General features: G+C 40.8%; 1 protein-coding gene across 3 annotated transcripts in view; it reads left to right on the forward strand.

The window, feature by feature from the left end:
- YIPF1 (Yip1 domain family member 1) overlaps positions 1–16698 on the forward strand; it is a 36886-nt gene that overhangs the window by 1870 nt on the left and 18318 nt on the right. For all 3 annotated transcript variants that reach the window (XM_035716220.2, XM_025427684.1, XM_025427683.2), the window contains 4 exons: positions 4305–4468; positions 8219–8299; positions 8545–8632; positions 14329–14445. In XM_035716220.2, the coding sequence (XP_035572113.1) occupies positions 4305–4468; positions 8219–8299; positions 8545–8632; positions 14329–14445 (450 nt within the window). The remainder of the gene's footprint in view (positions 1–4304; positions 4469–8218; positions 8300–8544; positions 8633–14328; positions 14446–16698) is intronic.

A 16698-nucleotide genomic window follows, 5' to 3' on the forward strand; every position in this document is an offset into this window, starting at 1 on the left:
ACATCCAAGTTTTTCTCTTTGTCCACACCAGCTGTTTTTTTTTTTTTTTTTTTTTTTTTTTTTTTGGTTTTTTGTTTTTGTTTTTTTGCCAAATAACCTTTCAGATTGGTAACATCGTTAATTTAATACAGTGGTTGCAAAAAATGTTTATAGAGTTACTGCATTTCCACACACATTTACTGAGCACCTGTTTTGGGCTCAGAACTTACTAGATACAGGAAATAAAAAGACAAAGGAGAAGTTTTTTCCATACCTGGAGTAGATAAAAGTGTGAAAAGGTAATTATGATGAAATGTGATCAGGTTATTCCTTCATTGAAACAGTAAGTATCTTATGAGTGTGACTATGAACCAGGCAGTTATTCTAGTTAATCAGGGATAGAAGAGAGAGGAAGACAGTTCACCCCCTTATGTAGTTTTCGGTCTAGTGGGGAGACATTAATTTGGTAAAGATCACTTAAATATGTATCCACAGACTATGAAAGTGCTGGAGGAACAGTTCATCACTCATAACCTAGAGCCTGACCTAGACTTGGGATCGACAAATACTTATTTGTCTTGTAAACACTTGGCACAGTGCTTACTATGTGTGAGGCACTGTTTTGCTTTACAAATATTAGCTCATCTAATCTTTGTGTTAGCTTTATGAAATAGTTATTTTATTCTCCCCGTTTTACCAATGAGGAAACTCAGGCACAGAAAAATAAAGTAATCTGCCTTAAAGGTCATGTAGTTAATGAGTGGTAAAGCAGGGTTTGAATCCAGACAGCTTGACGTCACAGCCAGTGCTATCTGAGGAAGAGATGGGATGTTTAAAGAAAAATCCACCCCCATCTTCAGTATACATCCAGCATCTAACCACTTCTTATCACCTGTATCTGTCCCCATGCTCAAGGTCACCATCACGTCTTGTGTGGATTATAGCCCTTACCCTCTTTCTGGTCTTCCTGCTTCCTCCCTTGCCCCCTTACAGTCTGCATTTTGCAGCCAGTAGTCCTTTAAAACTAAGTCAGATCACATCATTCCTTCAGAACCTTCCAGTGGCTCTCATCTCACTAGGTGTGAAAGCCAGACATGGTCCAGCCCTCCGCTCCCTCCAATCTCCTCTCCTGCTACTCTTGCCGTTTCTCTCTCTGCCCTTCCTGCCTGGGCCTGTCACTGCCCCTCCTAGACACTAAGTACACTCACAGCTTAGGGCTTTTTTTTTTTTTTTTTTTTTTTTGTCATACAGAGAGAGAGAGAGAGAGAGAGAGGCAGAGACATAGGCAGAGGGAGAAGCAGGCTCCATGCACCAGGAGCCTGACGTGGGATTCGATCCTGGGTCTCCAGGATCGCGCCCTGGGCCAAAGGCAGGCGCCAAACCGCTGCGCCACCCAGGGATCCCACAGCTTAGGGCTTTTGTGTCATCCTCCTGTTTGGGAATTCTTCCAGATAGCCATGTAGCTTGCTCCCTCACTCTGTTCAAATCTCAGTTCATTTGAGAGGCCCTCCTTGGTCATCCTTTGTGATTATGGTGTGAGAAAATTCTGTGTAGAGAACAGCATATGCAAAGTACCTGAGGAGGGAAGATGTTTGTTTGACTCCACCCCCACCCCTACACCCTCCCAAGTAAATTGAAGGAAGGCCAACATGCCAGAGCCCAAATGGCAAGGCAAACTAGCACAAGGTGAGGTTGGGGATGAGGCAGGAGCCAGATCACCAAGGATGTGGTAAACAATGTTAAGGCTTTGCTCTTTAGAAGAGGATGCAGGATGCTGTGGGGATCCCGGAAGGTTTACCTGAGGAAGATGGTAGTTCAGGTGAGAAAGTGGCAATCAGGACCCTTCAGGTGGAAGACATTGAGTCAAGAAACGTACAGAGGCCACACATACCATAGGACCTGCCAGCATGTAGAAGCAGAGAATGTTGGTGGAATGGAAATAAAGAACACACCAATCTTGCCCTCAAGGAGCTGAGATGGACATGAATAACTAATATGGAGCAGAAGGTGGGGACAGTCATCCTGTGAGAGGTACATGCATGCTACATGCCAATCAAACCGTGTTACCTGCCGTTTCTTAAACAAGGGACACATTTTCCATCTTCTAGTTCTTGTGTGAGATGCCATCCTCTCTCTGGCCATCCTTTTCCATTCTTCTGCCATTTATGGCATCTTCTCCAAGAAGCCTTTCCTAATCCCGTCAAATAGATGAGTTATCATCCTCCTGTGAACAACTTTGGCCTTTCCTCCCCAAAGTGACCCTCTCTTCCTCCTTCTGGCATGCCCTTCTACCTGCTGAACTACTGGTTTTTATTTTTATTTATTATTTTAAGGATTTTATTTATTTGAGAGAGAGAAAGTGAGAGAGCACAAGCAGGGGAGAGAGAGAGAGAGAGAGAGAAGCAGGCTCCCCACCGAGCAGGGAGCCCAATGTGGGGCTTGATCCCAGGATCCTGAGATCATGACCTGAGTCAAAGGGAGACACTTAACCGACTGAGGCACCCAGGTGCCCCTGAACTGTACTGTTTTTTAAATATGAGACTTAAGTGTACCTCCCTCTATCGGATACCCTCAGTTGTGGCCATCTTTTTCAATGTTAGTGCCCTGTCCAGTCAATAAGTGGTAGGTATGACAATATTTATTATTATCTCATCTTCAAAATCTGTCTGTAAGATAGATGTTATCTACGTTTTAGATACAGAAACTCAGAGATACAGCCATTTGCCAGAGATCATGGAGTGTTAGTCCTCACTTTAACAAAGGACCGTCTCACTCCAGAGCTTCATGCTGCTTTAACATTGCAGAAGGAGGCTTGACTAATTATTATACATCAGCCACCTAATTAATTTTAGTCACTCTGATTCTCTGTATAAAACTGTTTACATAGCTGAAAGACAGTAGGAGTGAGCTCAATTATCCTAGAGCCCCATCCTACTGCCAGTCATAGGATTCATGCTATGCTTATAGTTTTACTTTTTATCATTATTTCTATTTTTTAATACTTTATTTGTTTGAGAGAGAGAGAGTGCACACAAGCAGGGGGGAGGAGCAGAGGGAGAGGCAGACTCTCTGCTGAGTATGTAGCCCCCGTGCGAGGCTCCATCCCAGGACCCCAGGATCATGACCTGAGCCAAAGGCAGATGCTCAACCAGCTGAGCCACCCAGGCGTCCCTATGCTTGTAGTTTTATAATAGTGCCCTGCTGGTACTCTTATTTAATCCTGCCAAGACTCAGAGATGCTTTGAGTTTTTATTCAAGAGCAGCTAAATAAAGTTTGTTAGAATACCCGGAGATAGGAAGTCTCGATCATTGCTGGTGGATGTGAATAGTTGAGGTTCTTTTGGAAAGCAGTTTATCACTCTGGCTTAAGAGCCTTATGAATGATTTGTGCCCTTTGTCCTGGTGACTGCAGTGATAGGTGTTCATAGGTAATAAGAGCTTTTTCTATGCAAACATTTCTTACAGTGTTATTTTTATAACGAAAAGTTGGAAACACTCCAAACATCCAATTCACAGTCTCCAATTCACACTCCCTCCACCTCCTAGCTTATGGAATATTATGTAGTTATAAAAATGATTATTATAAAGACTGATATAAAATGAAAAAATCAATTTTTTATAATCTTCAGTCAACAGGGCAGGATACAAAATTGTTTATATAGTATCACATCCTAGATCAGTGTTTGGCACATTGTACGCATACAGTAAATATTTGTTGAATGAATGAATGTTCATCACTGGCATGAATCTTACAGAGTCACTATATAGAGAAATGGAAAAATACCAAAAATTATTAGTGTTTGCCTTTATGTAGTAGGACTATGAGTGATATTTATTCTGTGGTTTCTACTTTCACTTTTGACCCTATATTTTCCATTGTGATTTCATAGGACTTGTTGGAAAAAATAACTTCCATTAAATTTTTTTGAACTTGAATCAAAGAAGTGAGGTTTAGGTTGGGTATTTGCTATGGGGCAGCTACTCTGTGAAGGACTTTACTTCTAACTTTCCCCAAATTCTCTGAAAATATTGTTCTTCCCATTGGATAGATGAGAATACTGAGGCTTATAGAGGTTGAGTTACTTACTCAGGCCATTTTGTTAATAAGTGGCTGAGCCAGGAATAAAATCCAAATATGACTGCAAATTGTGTTGTCTTCATAATCCTTTTTCTAAGGCAGCTTGATTTCTAGATGAGTTTTCTTTTTTCAGAGCTTTTTGCCATTTGTATCAAATAGTCTGTAGCAAAGTCGAGGTTGTAGCAGTTTGTCTTTAAATGAAAAGTACAGCATTTCCTCTGTGAGTAAGGTCTCCAATTGCTTTCAGAATTTGGTGATGCAGCCACTTCTCCAGCAGCAAATCCAGGTGCTACTACGATACACATTGAAGGTCCTAGTGAAAGCCCGACACACCAACCAGGACTCCCAAGAGGCTCAGGGGGAGAAGAGGATGATGAGTTGCTGGGAAATGATGACTCTGACAAAACTGAGGTTTGAACTTGCCTTTAACATTGGTTTTCCTTTTAATGTTTTAAAAGCTCCTTCATGCATTTATTCACTGCCTCCTGTGTGCCACATAGAGAGCTGGGCAGTGACAGCCCAAAAGGTAGATCACATGTGGCCTCTGCCTCCAAGGGAGAGATAGGCACACAGCTGTTGTTACCTACAGGAAGTGTGCTGGTGGAAGGAATAGTGGGGTTGTGGGAGCAGAGTGGGGGTATTGTGGAGGTTGATCACTAAACTGAGTCTTGGAACAAGGGTAGGAGGCAGCCAAGGGAAGAAGGTGGAGAAGGGTGATCCAGGCAAAGGGAGCTGTTTTGGTGAAGCCAAAGAGGCTCAAAAAAACATGGTATAGGGCAGCCCCAGTGGCACAGCGGTTTGGCGCCACCTGCAGCCCAGGGTGTGATCCTGGAGACCCAGGATCGAGTCCCACGTCGGGCTCCCTGCATGGAGCCTGCTTCTCCCTCTGCCTGTCTCTCTCTCTCTGAATGAATAAATAAATAAATCTTAAAAAAAAAAAAAACATGGTATACACAGCATGTTTCCCATCTTTGCATATATTGGGAGCAAAATATAGGTGCAGACAGGAGGTGAGGCTCCAAAGCTCTGCAAGGGCTCAACCGAATGAGTAGGAATTGTATTCTAGAAGCTTCTGATGAAGCTACTGACATATTTTAGATGATATGGCCAGGTAAGTTTAAAGATAAAGGTATGGGTGACCTGTGGGGTGTAAATTGGAAGGAGATGGACTGGAGGCCAGAAGGCCAGGTAGAAGACTGTGAAGGTGGTCTAGGCTAGAAGTGATGAAGCCAAAACTAGAGTTGGACACAGGTGGTTAGGGGGTGGCTCAGGTGGCTCAGTAGGACTTGGTGGGAAACGGGTGAGGAAGAGAGAGCAAGGATTCCAGGAACACTTCTAGATTCCTGCATCTGGATGAACAGTGAATATCAGGTGGCTGGTTTTGATCACAAAGCTTTATTTCCATGTATACTGCTAGTGTGTTCCAGAAAAATAGTATTTTTGTTAATATTTTATAAATGCAGCCATGACTGTGGTACTCTAGAGGAGCACACAGTTTATAGCATTGAGTCCACAGACTCATGAAATAGTTTAGCTCTTGGGTGCCAGGTGCTCTTTGTCAGACTCCATGAAATGTCAAAATAGGTACTGAAGTTTATACTAAATTAAATACCCTTATATGTTAGATACTGTGGCAGGAGCTTAGACCTAGGAGCCTAACTTTGAATCCTGGGTCAGCCAGTAGGAATAGCTCTGTGGTCTTGCTAAGGTACTTGGACTTCCTTATGACTGGCTTTTCTCATCTGATATAAGAAAATAGTATATTGACCATTGTCATCATTATCATTACATAGCAAATGTTTATTCTGTGCTTAATAGCTATCAGACACCATTTAAAGTTCCTTACTTGGATCATCTTATTTGATCCTCAAAACAATTCTGTATGCCAGGAACTGTTCTTATCCTCATTTTACAAAGGACAAACTTGAGGCACAAGGTTTAAATAACTTGCCTCAATATATGCAACTACTTAGAGTTCTCCAGAAAAATAGAACCAATACAGTGTGAATATAGAAAGAGGTTTGTTTATTTTTTAAAATTTTTTAAAAAGAGGGATTTATTTATTTCACACAAGTGCACACATGGGGGGAAGGGTAGAGGGAGAGAATCTTCAAGTAGACTTCTCCACCAGGGCTTGATCTCACAACCCACGAGATCATGATCTGAGATGAAACCAAAAATTGGATGCTCAGCTGACTGAGCCACCTAGGTACCTTGAGAAAGAGGTTTATTTTTTTAATTTTTAAAAAAGATTGATTTATTTTAGAGAGAGAGAGAGAGTGGCAGTGGGGGGAGGGGTGGAGGAAGAGAGAGAGCAGACTCTGTGCTGAGCCCAGAACCCAAAGTGGGCTCGATCCCACAACACCAAGATCATGACCTGAGCGGATACCAAGAGTTCGACACTCATCTGACTGAGCCATCCAGGTGCTCCAAAAGAGGTTTGTTTTTAAAAATTGGTTCATGTGATTGTGGATGCTTAGTGCATCCAAAATCTGATGGAAAAGGCTAGTAGGCTGAGACTCAGGAAGGAGTTTGAGTTTGAGTTAAAGACATTCTGCTGTAGACCCAGGAAGAGCTGGTATTGCAGATGAATTCCAAAAGCAGTCTGCTAGAGAAGTCCCTCTTGCTCAGAGAGGTTGGCTTTTTGTTCTGTTCAGGCCTTCACCTGATTGGTCGTGGCCCACCCACATTATGGAAGGCAATCTGCTTTACTCAGAAAGTCCACTAATTTAAATGTATAGCTTATCCAAAAACAGCATCACAGAAACATCCAGACTAATGTCTGACCAAATATCTGGGTTCTAGGCCTAGACAAATTGACACATAAAATTAACCATCACACTGAGCAACAGCAGGCATCAAAAGTTTGAGAAATGTATTAAGGGAAAAAAAATCTTAAAATTGAAACATTCTATCCATTATCTTAATTTGTCTGGGAATTGGGAAGATGTTACCAATAGTCTATGATAGATACTTAATTCCTTGTCCTAATTTAGGGAACATGGGTCTCTAGAGTTCAATATCTTATAATACTAGAGTTTGAAAGAACCTTCAGTTTCCTCTGTCTCAGCTTCCCTCCCAAGATATTAATGCTGTTTGTGATATGTCAGAAAGGCAACACTTGAATACCTCCAGAAGAGGTCTATTCATTACCATGGAAAGCAGCCAGTGCCACTATTGGACAATTTTAATTATGGAAAAGTTTTCCATCTTTATTTATTTATTTATTTATTTATTTATTTATTTATTTATTTAAGATTTTATTTATTTATTCATGAGAAACACATAGAGAGAGGCAGAGACATAGGCAGAGGGAGAAGCAGGCTCCCTATGGGGAGCCCGATGCGGGACTTGATCTCAGGACCCCAGAATCATGACCTGAGCCAAAGGCAGACACTCAACCATTGAGCTATCCAGGTGCCCCAAAAGTTTTCCTTTTAAAGAACAAAAAATATCTCCTCATAGCACCTTCCCTTGTCCTGCAGAGCTCCTCACAGGCCATCTGTGCCTTTTGCTGTATGAATCCTTATGAAAGATCTGAAGTGGCAATCACAGTACCTGGCAAGGGGCTTACATTCTGCTATTTAGCTGTACTGTTGGGATAGATATGTGCTCCTTCTAAATTGGAATTTTGTGGGGGTTTTTTGTCAGAGCAGTATATCTTAAGTTTTAAGTATGTGAGAATAAATCAGTAGATCAGATTTTTAGGAATTCAGTGGTGATAGTAGTAAGAATCTTGAGGAGGTTGGGTAGTAAAAGATAGACTGCCTTCTGTATGTACATGTTTGTGTGTGTATATATGCATATATATATATATATGTTATATACCTGATACCTATTATATATAACTGAGCTAATCCTTTCTATAATCCTTTGAGGTGGATCTTGTTCACTGTACTTTTTTAGAGAACCCAGTCTAGTGATTTGACAAGTCTCTCCCTGGTGGACAGACCAGGAATTGAAACCTTTGGGTGTGACTTCAAAACGGATGCTTGTTTTCTATCAGGCTGTTGGGCAGGGCTATTGCAAAGTGGATGATGAATGCAGAAGAGCTCCAAATCAATACATCTTGATTTTCCATTAGATCAGTTCCTAGTGTCTGCATGGCTGATGTAAGAAAACTGCTTCTGTGTTCATTTTATTTGATTTTACCTCTGACAGTTACTTGCTGGACAGAAGAAAAGCTCCCCCTTCTGGACATTTGAATACTATCAAACATTCTTTGATGTAGACACTTACCAGGTTTGTAAACCAGTTTCACCTTTCTTTTCACATGTAATGGAGACTTGTGTCTTTAATGGTTAAACAATCACATAACACGAAAGCTTTTGTATACTGGTTATGGTCTTAGAAAAGTAAAAGGTTATTGGCATTTGAAAATACTCTCACTATAAAGATTGTAATAACAGAGTTTCAATTTTGCAGTATTTGAATTTATTAAACTGTACAGAAATCTTCAATAGACTTATTGCTGTGTTATTTTCTAGGTCTTTGACAGAATAAAAGGGTCTCTTTTGCCCATACCAGGAAAAAACTTTGTGAGGCTGTATATCCGCAGCAATCCAGATCTTTATGGTATGTATAGCACCGTTTTGATTCTTTACCGTGCACCTGTTGAATTCAGGTGAGCATGCCGGTTGCCTGAAAAGTCAGGGAAATGCACTGTTGGAGGGGCATGCAACATTTTATTCAACTCTTTTGAACGTCAGTAACAACCTTTGCAAAAAACTTTGGGGAAAATGCAATTCTGTGTTATATAAATGCTGTGGTTACAAGTAGTATGTCCATTTGAAGGTCTTCAAATGACACTACAAACTTGAGATGAGTTAAATAAAGTAAAATTAAATAAAGTAAACTCTGCCTTCCGATGAGCTGGCTCTCCTTGGGATTCAGCCAGCAGCACTGGAAGTCTGTAAGAGGGAAGGGTAGGGGCATGACTGGCATCCTTGACCTCCCTGCTGTCTGAGAAAAAGTCAGAGTCCATCCAGCATTCCTGAGAGAAAGGGCTCCCACAGCTGTGGACTTCCATGTTTGAAGGGAGAAGAGAGCCAACAGCTCCAGATGCTTTCTGTGTGCAGGTGCTCTGCATACATGGTCACATTTAATTCTTGCAGCAACCTTTTGGGTAGCTATTATTATCTCCATTTCTCAAATGAGGTAGCCATGAGGCTCAGTGAGTGATATGTATGCTTAATCCTAAATAATATTAGAGTGATATGTTACGTATTTTGTACCTATGTTAATTATAAGAGGAGAAAGAATTCATGAGGATCTACTGTGTCAGTGACTGCATACCCTGTTCAGTCCTTACACCGAGACATTTTTTCCTGTGAGGAAACCGTGGCTGAGAGGTATCAAACTAAAAAGGTAGAACTAGAACTAGTTTAGTGTTACATAAAACCCATCTTTATTCTATTTGCCTGGTGATTTTAAGTTACATGACCTTTTTATCAACTGGCATGGATGTCCAATATCTGGAACCACTGAAAGCAGAACTGCTGTGGAGGAGGCTGAGGAGAGGCTCCTTCCGAATAGTTTCTCTCTCTGGCTGCACCCAAAGCTCCAGCAAGATGTTGGTGCAGTGCCTGGAGCACCAGGGAACATTGTGTGCAAAGCAAAGCACATGGCCCATGTCTCTTATCTGAATGTTGCCAAAGCGGTTTCTCTTCCTAGCTCTCTCATTCATTCTTCTGAGATCTTGAGAGACAGGTTGTGTATCTGAGTGATCTGTGTTGTCAGTGCCTGGCAGAGGCCTGGCACAGAGTAAGCATGCTAGCAATTTTTGAGCACCTTATTTTATGCTATAGACAAGATTTAAAGATAAAGTCATAGTCTCCACCCCCAGGAAGAGAGAAAGGAGAGAACTAACATCTGCTGAGTGCCTCACCAGCAAGAGCTCAGCCCTGTGTTACTGTTTTATTTCCCACACTCTGAGGTAGCCTTGTCTTACAAAAGAAAAAATGGAATTTTGGAGAGGATAGCTTGCCCATAGTCACAGAATTAACAATGAAAACAACACCAGCAAACATACGCAGTGCTTACTACGTACCAGTATTGTTGGTGAAGAATCTGTAATAACTCACTTCATCCTCATAGCAACCCCAACATTATAAGGTAGGTACTCTTATTATCCCCATTGTATGGATGAAGACACTGAGTCACGAGAGGTTAAGTATCTTGACTAAGATCATATAGCCAGTAAGTGGCTGAGCTCAGCTCATAACCTATATTCTTCATCATTCTGCTCTGCTGCCTCTCATGGCAAAGCCAGGATTTGAACCCAAAGCTTGCTTGTTTCCACAACACTATTAGCTTCATGAGCTTATAGACATGGTTAAAAAAAAAAGGAGATACTATATAAGTAAAGTGTTTGATAGCAGAGAGAACTGGGCATTGGAGGGGGAGGTGGGAGAGAGGCAGGTGGTCAGGAAAAAGATGACAGAAGTGCCAATCTGTAGAATTGGAAGTAGAGATCAATGAATTTGACTACATGTAAACTAAAATATAAATTTTCTACACCACAAAATAAACCATAGCAAAGGGAAAAAAACCCAGAGATAATATTTGCAATTCTTATTAGCAACAAGAGAGGAAAAGCAATAATATGTTTAGAATTCCTACCAATTATAAGAATAAAACCAATGATAAGTTCTGGGGGGAAATGAGCAATTCACAGAAAAGGAAACCCAAATGGCCAACAAATATATGAAAAGATGCTTTAGCCCCACCGATAATCAGGAAAATAAAAACAAAATAAGATATCATATTATATTCATCATTTTAGCTAACATGTACAAATCGGCTTGTCTTCATTTAATTAATTAAACAAATACTGAGCACTCAGCTATTTTAGGCATTGGAGATACAGCAGTGAGACAAACAGACAAAAATCCTTGTTTTAAGGTAGTTTAGAATCTACTGAGTTTAACAATAAACAAAGTAAGTCAAATACATATGCTAGTGACAAATGCCAAGGTGAAAAATTTAAAGGACAGGAAATGTTTGGGTGGGTGGGTGGATTTGAAATTTAAAAAAAAGGGTGGGGGGAGATCCCTGGGTGGCTCAGCAGTTTGGCGCCTGCCTTTGGCCCAGGGCGTGATCCTGGGGTCTCGGGATCGAGTCCCACATTGGGCTCCCGGGATGGAGCCTGCTTATCCCTCTGCCTGTGTCTCTGCCCCTCTTTCTCTCTCTCTCTATGTCTATCATGAATAAATAGATAAAATCTTTTTTTAAAAATTAAAAAAAAAAGTAAGTGGTGAATTTAACTGTAAAGGCCTGAAGGAAGTGGCAGCAGTCCATGTGGATATCTAAGGGGAAGGCATCTGAAGCAGTGAGCACAGCAAGCACACAGCCTCTGAGGCAGGACCTTGCTTAGTGTGTGCTCTGAGAACAGCAGAGACTAGCGTGACCGGGCCAGAGGAAAGAAGGGGACCTAGCAGATGAGGTCAGAGAGAAGATGTCGGGGAGCAAGTTGTGTGGAGTCTTGGTCACAATGAGGACTTCAGCTTTTACTTGAGTGTGAAGCCATTTGAGGGTTTGTGGCATACTCTTAAATCAGATCTTCAGAAACATGGATATCAAGAGTTGTCAAGAATGTGCACAGTAATGGAAACTTTTGTATGCCTGGTGGGGATGTGAGTGGTACAGGACTGGGAGCCCTTCGAAGAGACTCGTACCCTGACACTTAGCAGTTCCACTCCGACGTGTATGGTCTTCAAGAAACTCGCCAATATGAAAGAAGACAAAGGAGAACATTATTCGCTGCAGCAGCAGTGCTTGTAATAGCAAATATTTAGGAGCCACCAAATATCAGCAGGAGAAGAGAGAAGTGAATTGTGGTGTGTTTACACACAGAATCTGTAGTTTTTAAGAAGGAATAGGAGGTCGAAGCATCAATGTGGGTAGATCTCAGAACAAAGATGAATGAAAAAAAAGTACGTTGTAAAAAAATGCATGAGTAATATGACCCCATTAGAAAGATTTGAAAAAGTAGCATGATGGGTATGTCAGTGTTAGTTTCATCCTTCTTTGTGCTTTCCTGTATGTTAGAAATATTTTATTTTTTTACTTATTTTTATTAGATACAGAGAAAGAGAGAGGCAGAGACACAGGCAGAGGGAGAAGCAAGCTCCATGCAAGGAGCCCAATGTGGGACTTGATCCCAGGACTCCAGGATCACGTCCTGGGCTTAAGGCGGTGGTGCTAAACCGCTGAGCCACCGGGGCTGCCCTAGAAATATTTTATAATATAAAAATGTATATTGCAGACTAAATTAAGGCTCCTTGCCACCCCATCCCATAATATAAGTAGGAATTTGGCAGAAAGTAGGAAGAGAAAAGGCATATAAAGCAACCCGGCAGACCCTGAGATGAGCGGGTGGTTGTGTGTCTCTGGAATTTGACCTTCCTGTGTGCCGGCAGGCACAGGACACAGCGACTGTATCTGTTGTGCATCATGGTGTCCACAGCACCTGGCCCAGGGTCTAGAGGATAGTGGGTTCTTGCAAGCAGTGGTCAATAGGATATGATATTCTCTGCTTTTTAGTTATAGGAAATGTAATACTTTGGCCACTTGTCATATGCTTGGATGGTCCCAGCCCATTGACAACACATGGTCAGTTTTGTTCATTTTTTCAGCAGAGCTTTGGGAGATTTTTTTTTTTTTTTGGGAGATTTTTTAATTGTCAAATTGTAGGAGGTTTTTTGGTCTGGGTTTGTTTGCTACAGTTTTTGTATGGTTGGTACTTAGAATAATACAGTGAACAAGATTTAGTCTGGTACCAGAGAGGTTGTGGGCTAGTGAGTCAGCACCAATTTATTGAAAGCCACTGCTGGTGACTCTCTGGAGCATCCCAGTCAAATCCTTGTGCTCCTTTTCCCTTCCTTCAGGAACCAGCCTGTCTTTGAGAAGTGCTGACCCATTTCTGCCAGGCATGTCCCACGACACAGTAATTTTCTGAATTTTGTGACATGTCGAGCTTTCTGTAGTTATTCTCAAAGGTGTTGTGAAATATTGGTGAAGTTGAAAAATTCATAAGATTCATTAGAAATCTCTTAATTGAAGAAAAAAGAAATCTCTCAATGGAAAAATTCTATTTGTTCTATGTAGTGCTTTTCCTAGGGAGGGAGAAACAAGGGTGGCATTCATGAAATAAGTAAAAATAGTGAAAGGGATTTGCAGAGCACGGTTTGCTCATTCACTCAGTGGGATATTTGATAACCACTAAAAAAAAGAATAAGGTTATTTTTATGAATAGCTATAGTAGAATCACTAAGATATATTAAAGTAGGGGAACCCTGGGTGGCTCAGCGGTTTAGCGCCTGCCTTTGGCCCACGGTGTGCTGCTGGCATTCCCAGATCGAGTCCCACGACGGACTCCCTGCATGGGGCCTGCTTCTCCCTCTGCCTGTGTCTCTGCCTGTGTCTCTGCCTCTCTCTCTCATGAAAAAATAAATAAAATCTTAAAAAAAAATAAAATAAAATAAGATACATTAAAGTGAAAATAGTAAAGTACATGTGTGTATGTTATTTGTATAAACACACACAAAATATGCAATTGTTTATAGGTATATAGAAGTCCCTGGCAGGATTCACCAGAAACTGGGGATGGTGGCGAGCTCTGGGGTGAAGAAATGCATAGAGCCAGGGAATAGAGAGAGAGGAATGTTTATTTTTCTCTGTATTCCCTTTCGTGCCTTTTGAACATTGAGCTATGTGCCTGTATTACTTTTTCATTAAAAAAAAAAAAAGGCTTAAGCACACATTACATGCACACACACAACCATGATGATCCAGTAGATTAAACTAACTCTTCCCTAAAGTGCTCTGCTTGCCCTGCTCTTTCATTTAGACTGCAAAAGGACCTGCCTGATTTCTTTTTCTCTGGCATTAATTACCATTTGGCACTTAGATAAGGGAAGTAACCTTTGCTTCCTGTATTCTGGTGGTGCAGATTTCACAAAATATTCATGATCTTCTGGATGATCCTCTAATAAAAGAAGCTATAAACAAATTAGTGTCTTTATTCACCTAATTGTAGAAGGTGTTTTGGCCTTTTCATTCAGTCTTCCCCATCTTCAATGCACCTAATTGCTGAGTTGTGTGTTTGACCTTTTAAAAAAGGAAATTCCCATTAAATGAGTATTGATTGCATCGAAAATTCATTTTCCCTTGCTTACATGAATAGGGCAAGGGAGATAAGAAATTATTCTCTAAGAGTCTATAAGCTGGTGCTTCATTTTCTTGACTGAATTTTCTGGTTTTCTCTGCAGGCCCCTTTTGGATATGCGCCACACTGGTCTTTGCCATAGCAATTAGTGGGAATCTTTCCAACTTCTTAATCCATCTGGGAGAGAAGACATACCATTATGTGCCCGAATTCCGAAAAGGTTGGTGAATAGCTTGACTCATTTGGAATGCTTTCAATTTGTAACCATGAGTGCCTTTTACTGAGCTCCTGGGCTTGTGTCTCTAGGTGCTTCAGCCCCTGCTTTTTGTATTTAAGGATTCAAATATACTTACCATCTCAGAATTACCACCCATTTATATAAATCTGCATAATCCTTTTTTTTATTGTGGCAAAATACACATACCATAAAATTTGCTGTTTTAACTCTTTTATATAATTCAGTAGCATTGAGTACATGCCCAGTACTGTGAATCCACATATCTTTCAGAAGGCTGTAAGGCAAGGCCAAATAGCAATTGGAATTTATCCAAAGAAAAATGTGCAAAGTAAGTAAAAAGCAGTGTGCATGAAAGTCTCCATTGTAGCATTATTTGTATTATCCAGATGTTGGAAACAAGAGGGGCATTGTTATTTAAGTCACGGTGACTCAACTAGCTGGGTCTGTAGCCACTAATTATGAAGCACTTAGAACAATATGGAAAACTGATCATCCACAATTATGCCTGTGCTGTTAGCAACTTTGTTAAAGAGAAGTCTGTAAATGGTCAGGGTCTGGAAGGGAGAATGTAGAAATGAGTTTGTCCTAATGATGGGCTTGTGGATGACATTGTTTTAAAACTTCCTGTCTTGTGGCAGTATTGGATAATTATGCAAACCAACAGCTTTTTAAGGGACTTGCAGATGACAGCCACCCAAAATGAGGAATTTTGGCTTTGTGGGAGATTGATGTGGGCCACTTCCCCGGTTTTCTCTCTCCCTCCCCCTACCCCTCCTGACTACCTGCTGTCCTATTGAGAGACTGTGGAGAGAAGGTCCAAGAGCATAGTCTCTGGAACCAGCTCACTGGCTTCAAGTTCCAGGTCTACCACTCATTAGCTTCTACTTGTTGGCCAAGTGATTTAATCTCTCTTGGCCCCAGATTCCTTATCAGTGAAATAAATAATCATACCTATATTATTGAGCTATTGTGAGAATAAAGAGTTGATGTGTGTAAAGAGGTTGGAATGATGCCTTATACAAAAAAGAGTTCATACACATGCACATATATGTGTGTATAGGGAGATATATAGTTACCTGCATGTGTGTGTATGTGTCTCCATGTACCCTTCCTTCTATCCTCCATGCCCATTCTCATGGAGTCAGACCTGGATTTAGTTACAGCCTCATTTGTCAAATGACTCCGGTTTGAGTTTAACTCAATAAATGTTATTCATGAGCTATAGACCCTGCCTTCAAGTTGTTCAATGGTTATGTAAAGAAAGACAGGTAAATGAGTGTTGATGTAAATGGTATTTATTAATTTCTGTATCAGATGTATATGTAGGTATATTGACAGAGAAGAAGGAGTCAATGACCCTGTCTGAAGGTCTGGAAGCTCAGGCGGGGGTTTTATCTTTTCTTTTCCTCCTTGGCTAGCTGATGATATAAGGGAGTCATGATATGAATGTACCAGTAAGATAGTCGTTGACTCTATCAATAAGCATATTTCCATTTTTTAAAAGATTTATTTATTTATGAGAGGGTAAGGGAGCAGAGGGAGAGAATCTTCAAGCAGACTTCCTGCTGAGCGCAGAGCCCGACATGAGGCTCGATCCCATGACCCATGAGATCACAACCTGAACTGAAACCAAGAGTCAGATGCCCAACTGATTGAGCCAACAAGGCACCCCTAAATTTTTTTCCATTTTATGTGAAGAGTATACATCCACATACAAACTCAGATCCTGCTTCCACCGCTTGTTAATTATTTGACCTTGACCAAACCACTTAGCTTCTCTAATCCTGTTTCTTTATCTCTAAAATGAAGATGTATATGATGTGAAATAATATATTTACATATTGGTTAATAATATAAAAAGTGAATTCTTGATTGAACATTTGTTATTTATCAATGTTCTTAGTATATTTGTTTTAACTCATTTGATTCTCCTACTAATCTTATAAGGTAGTATACCATGATTATTCCCATTATATAGAGGAGGAAACTAAGGCAGGAAAGTTAAGTAACTCACCACCCAGGATTCCTTAACTATAAGTGGCACATGGAGTCTGCATGTGCAGTCTGTGCTTTGACTATTATACAGTGTTGCCCCTCAGTAAAGCACTCGGTGTAATGCCTGACACCTAGTGGATGGCTGTCGGCATAGAGGTCATTTTCTTCCCCTTTCTGTAGTTATTAAAAAAAGGGGGGGCGGACAGTATATCAGCAGAATTACATTTGGCTTAATGAGGT

Source organism: Canis lupus, chromosome 5 (genome assembly GCF_003254725.2).
Source record: "Canis lupus dingo isolate Sandy chromosome 5, ASM325472v2, whole genome shotgun sequence".
Taxonomy (NCBI): domain Eukaryota; kingdom Metazoa; phylum Chordata; class Mammalia; order Carnivora; family Canidae; genus Canis; species Canis lupus.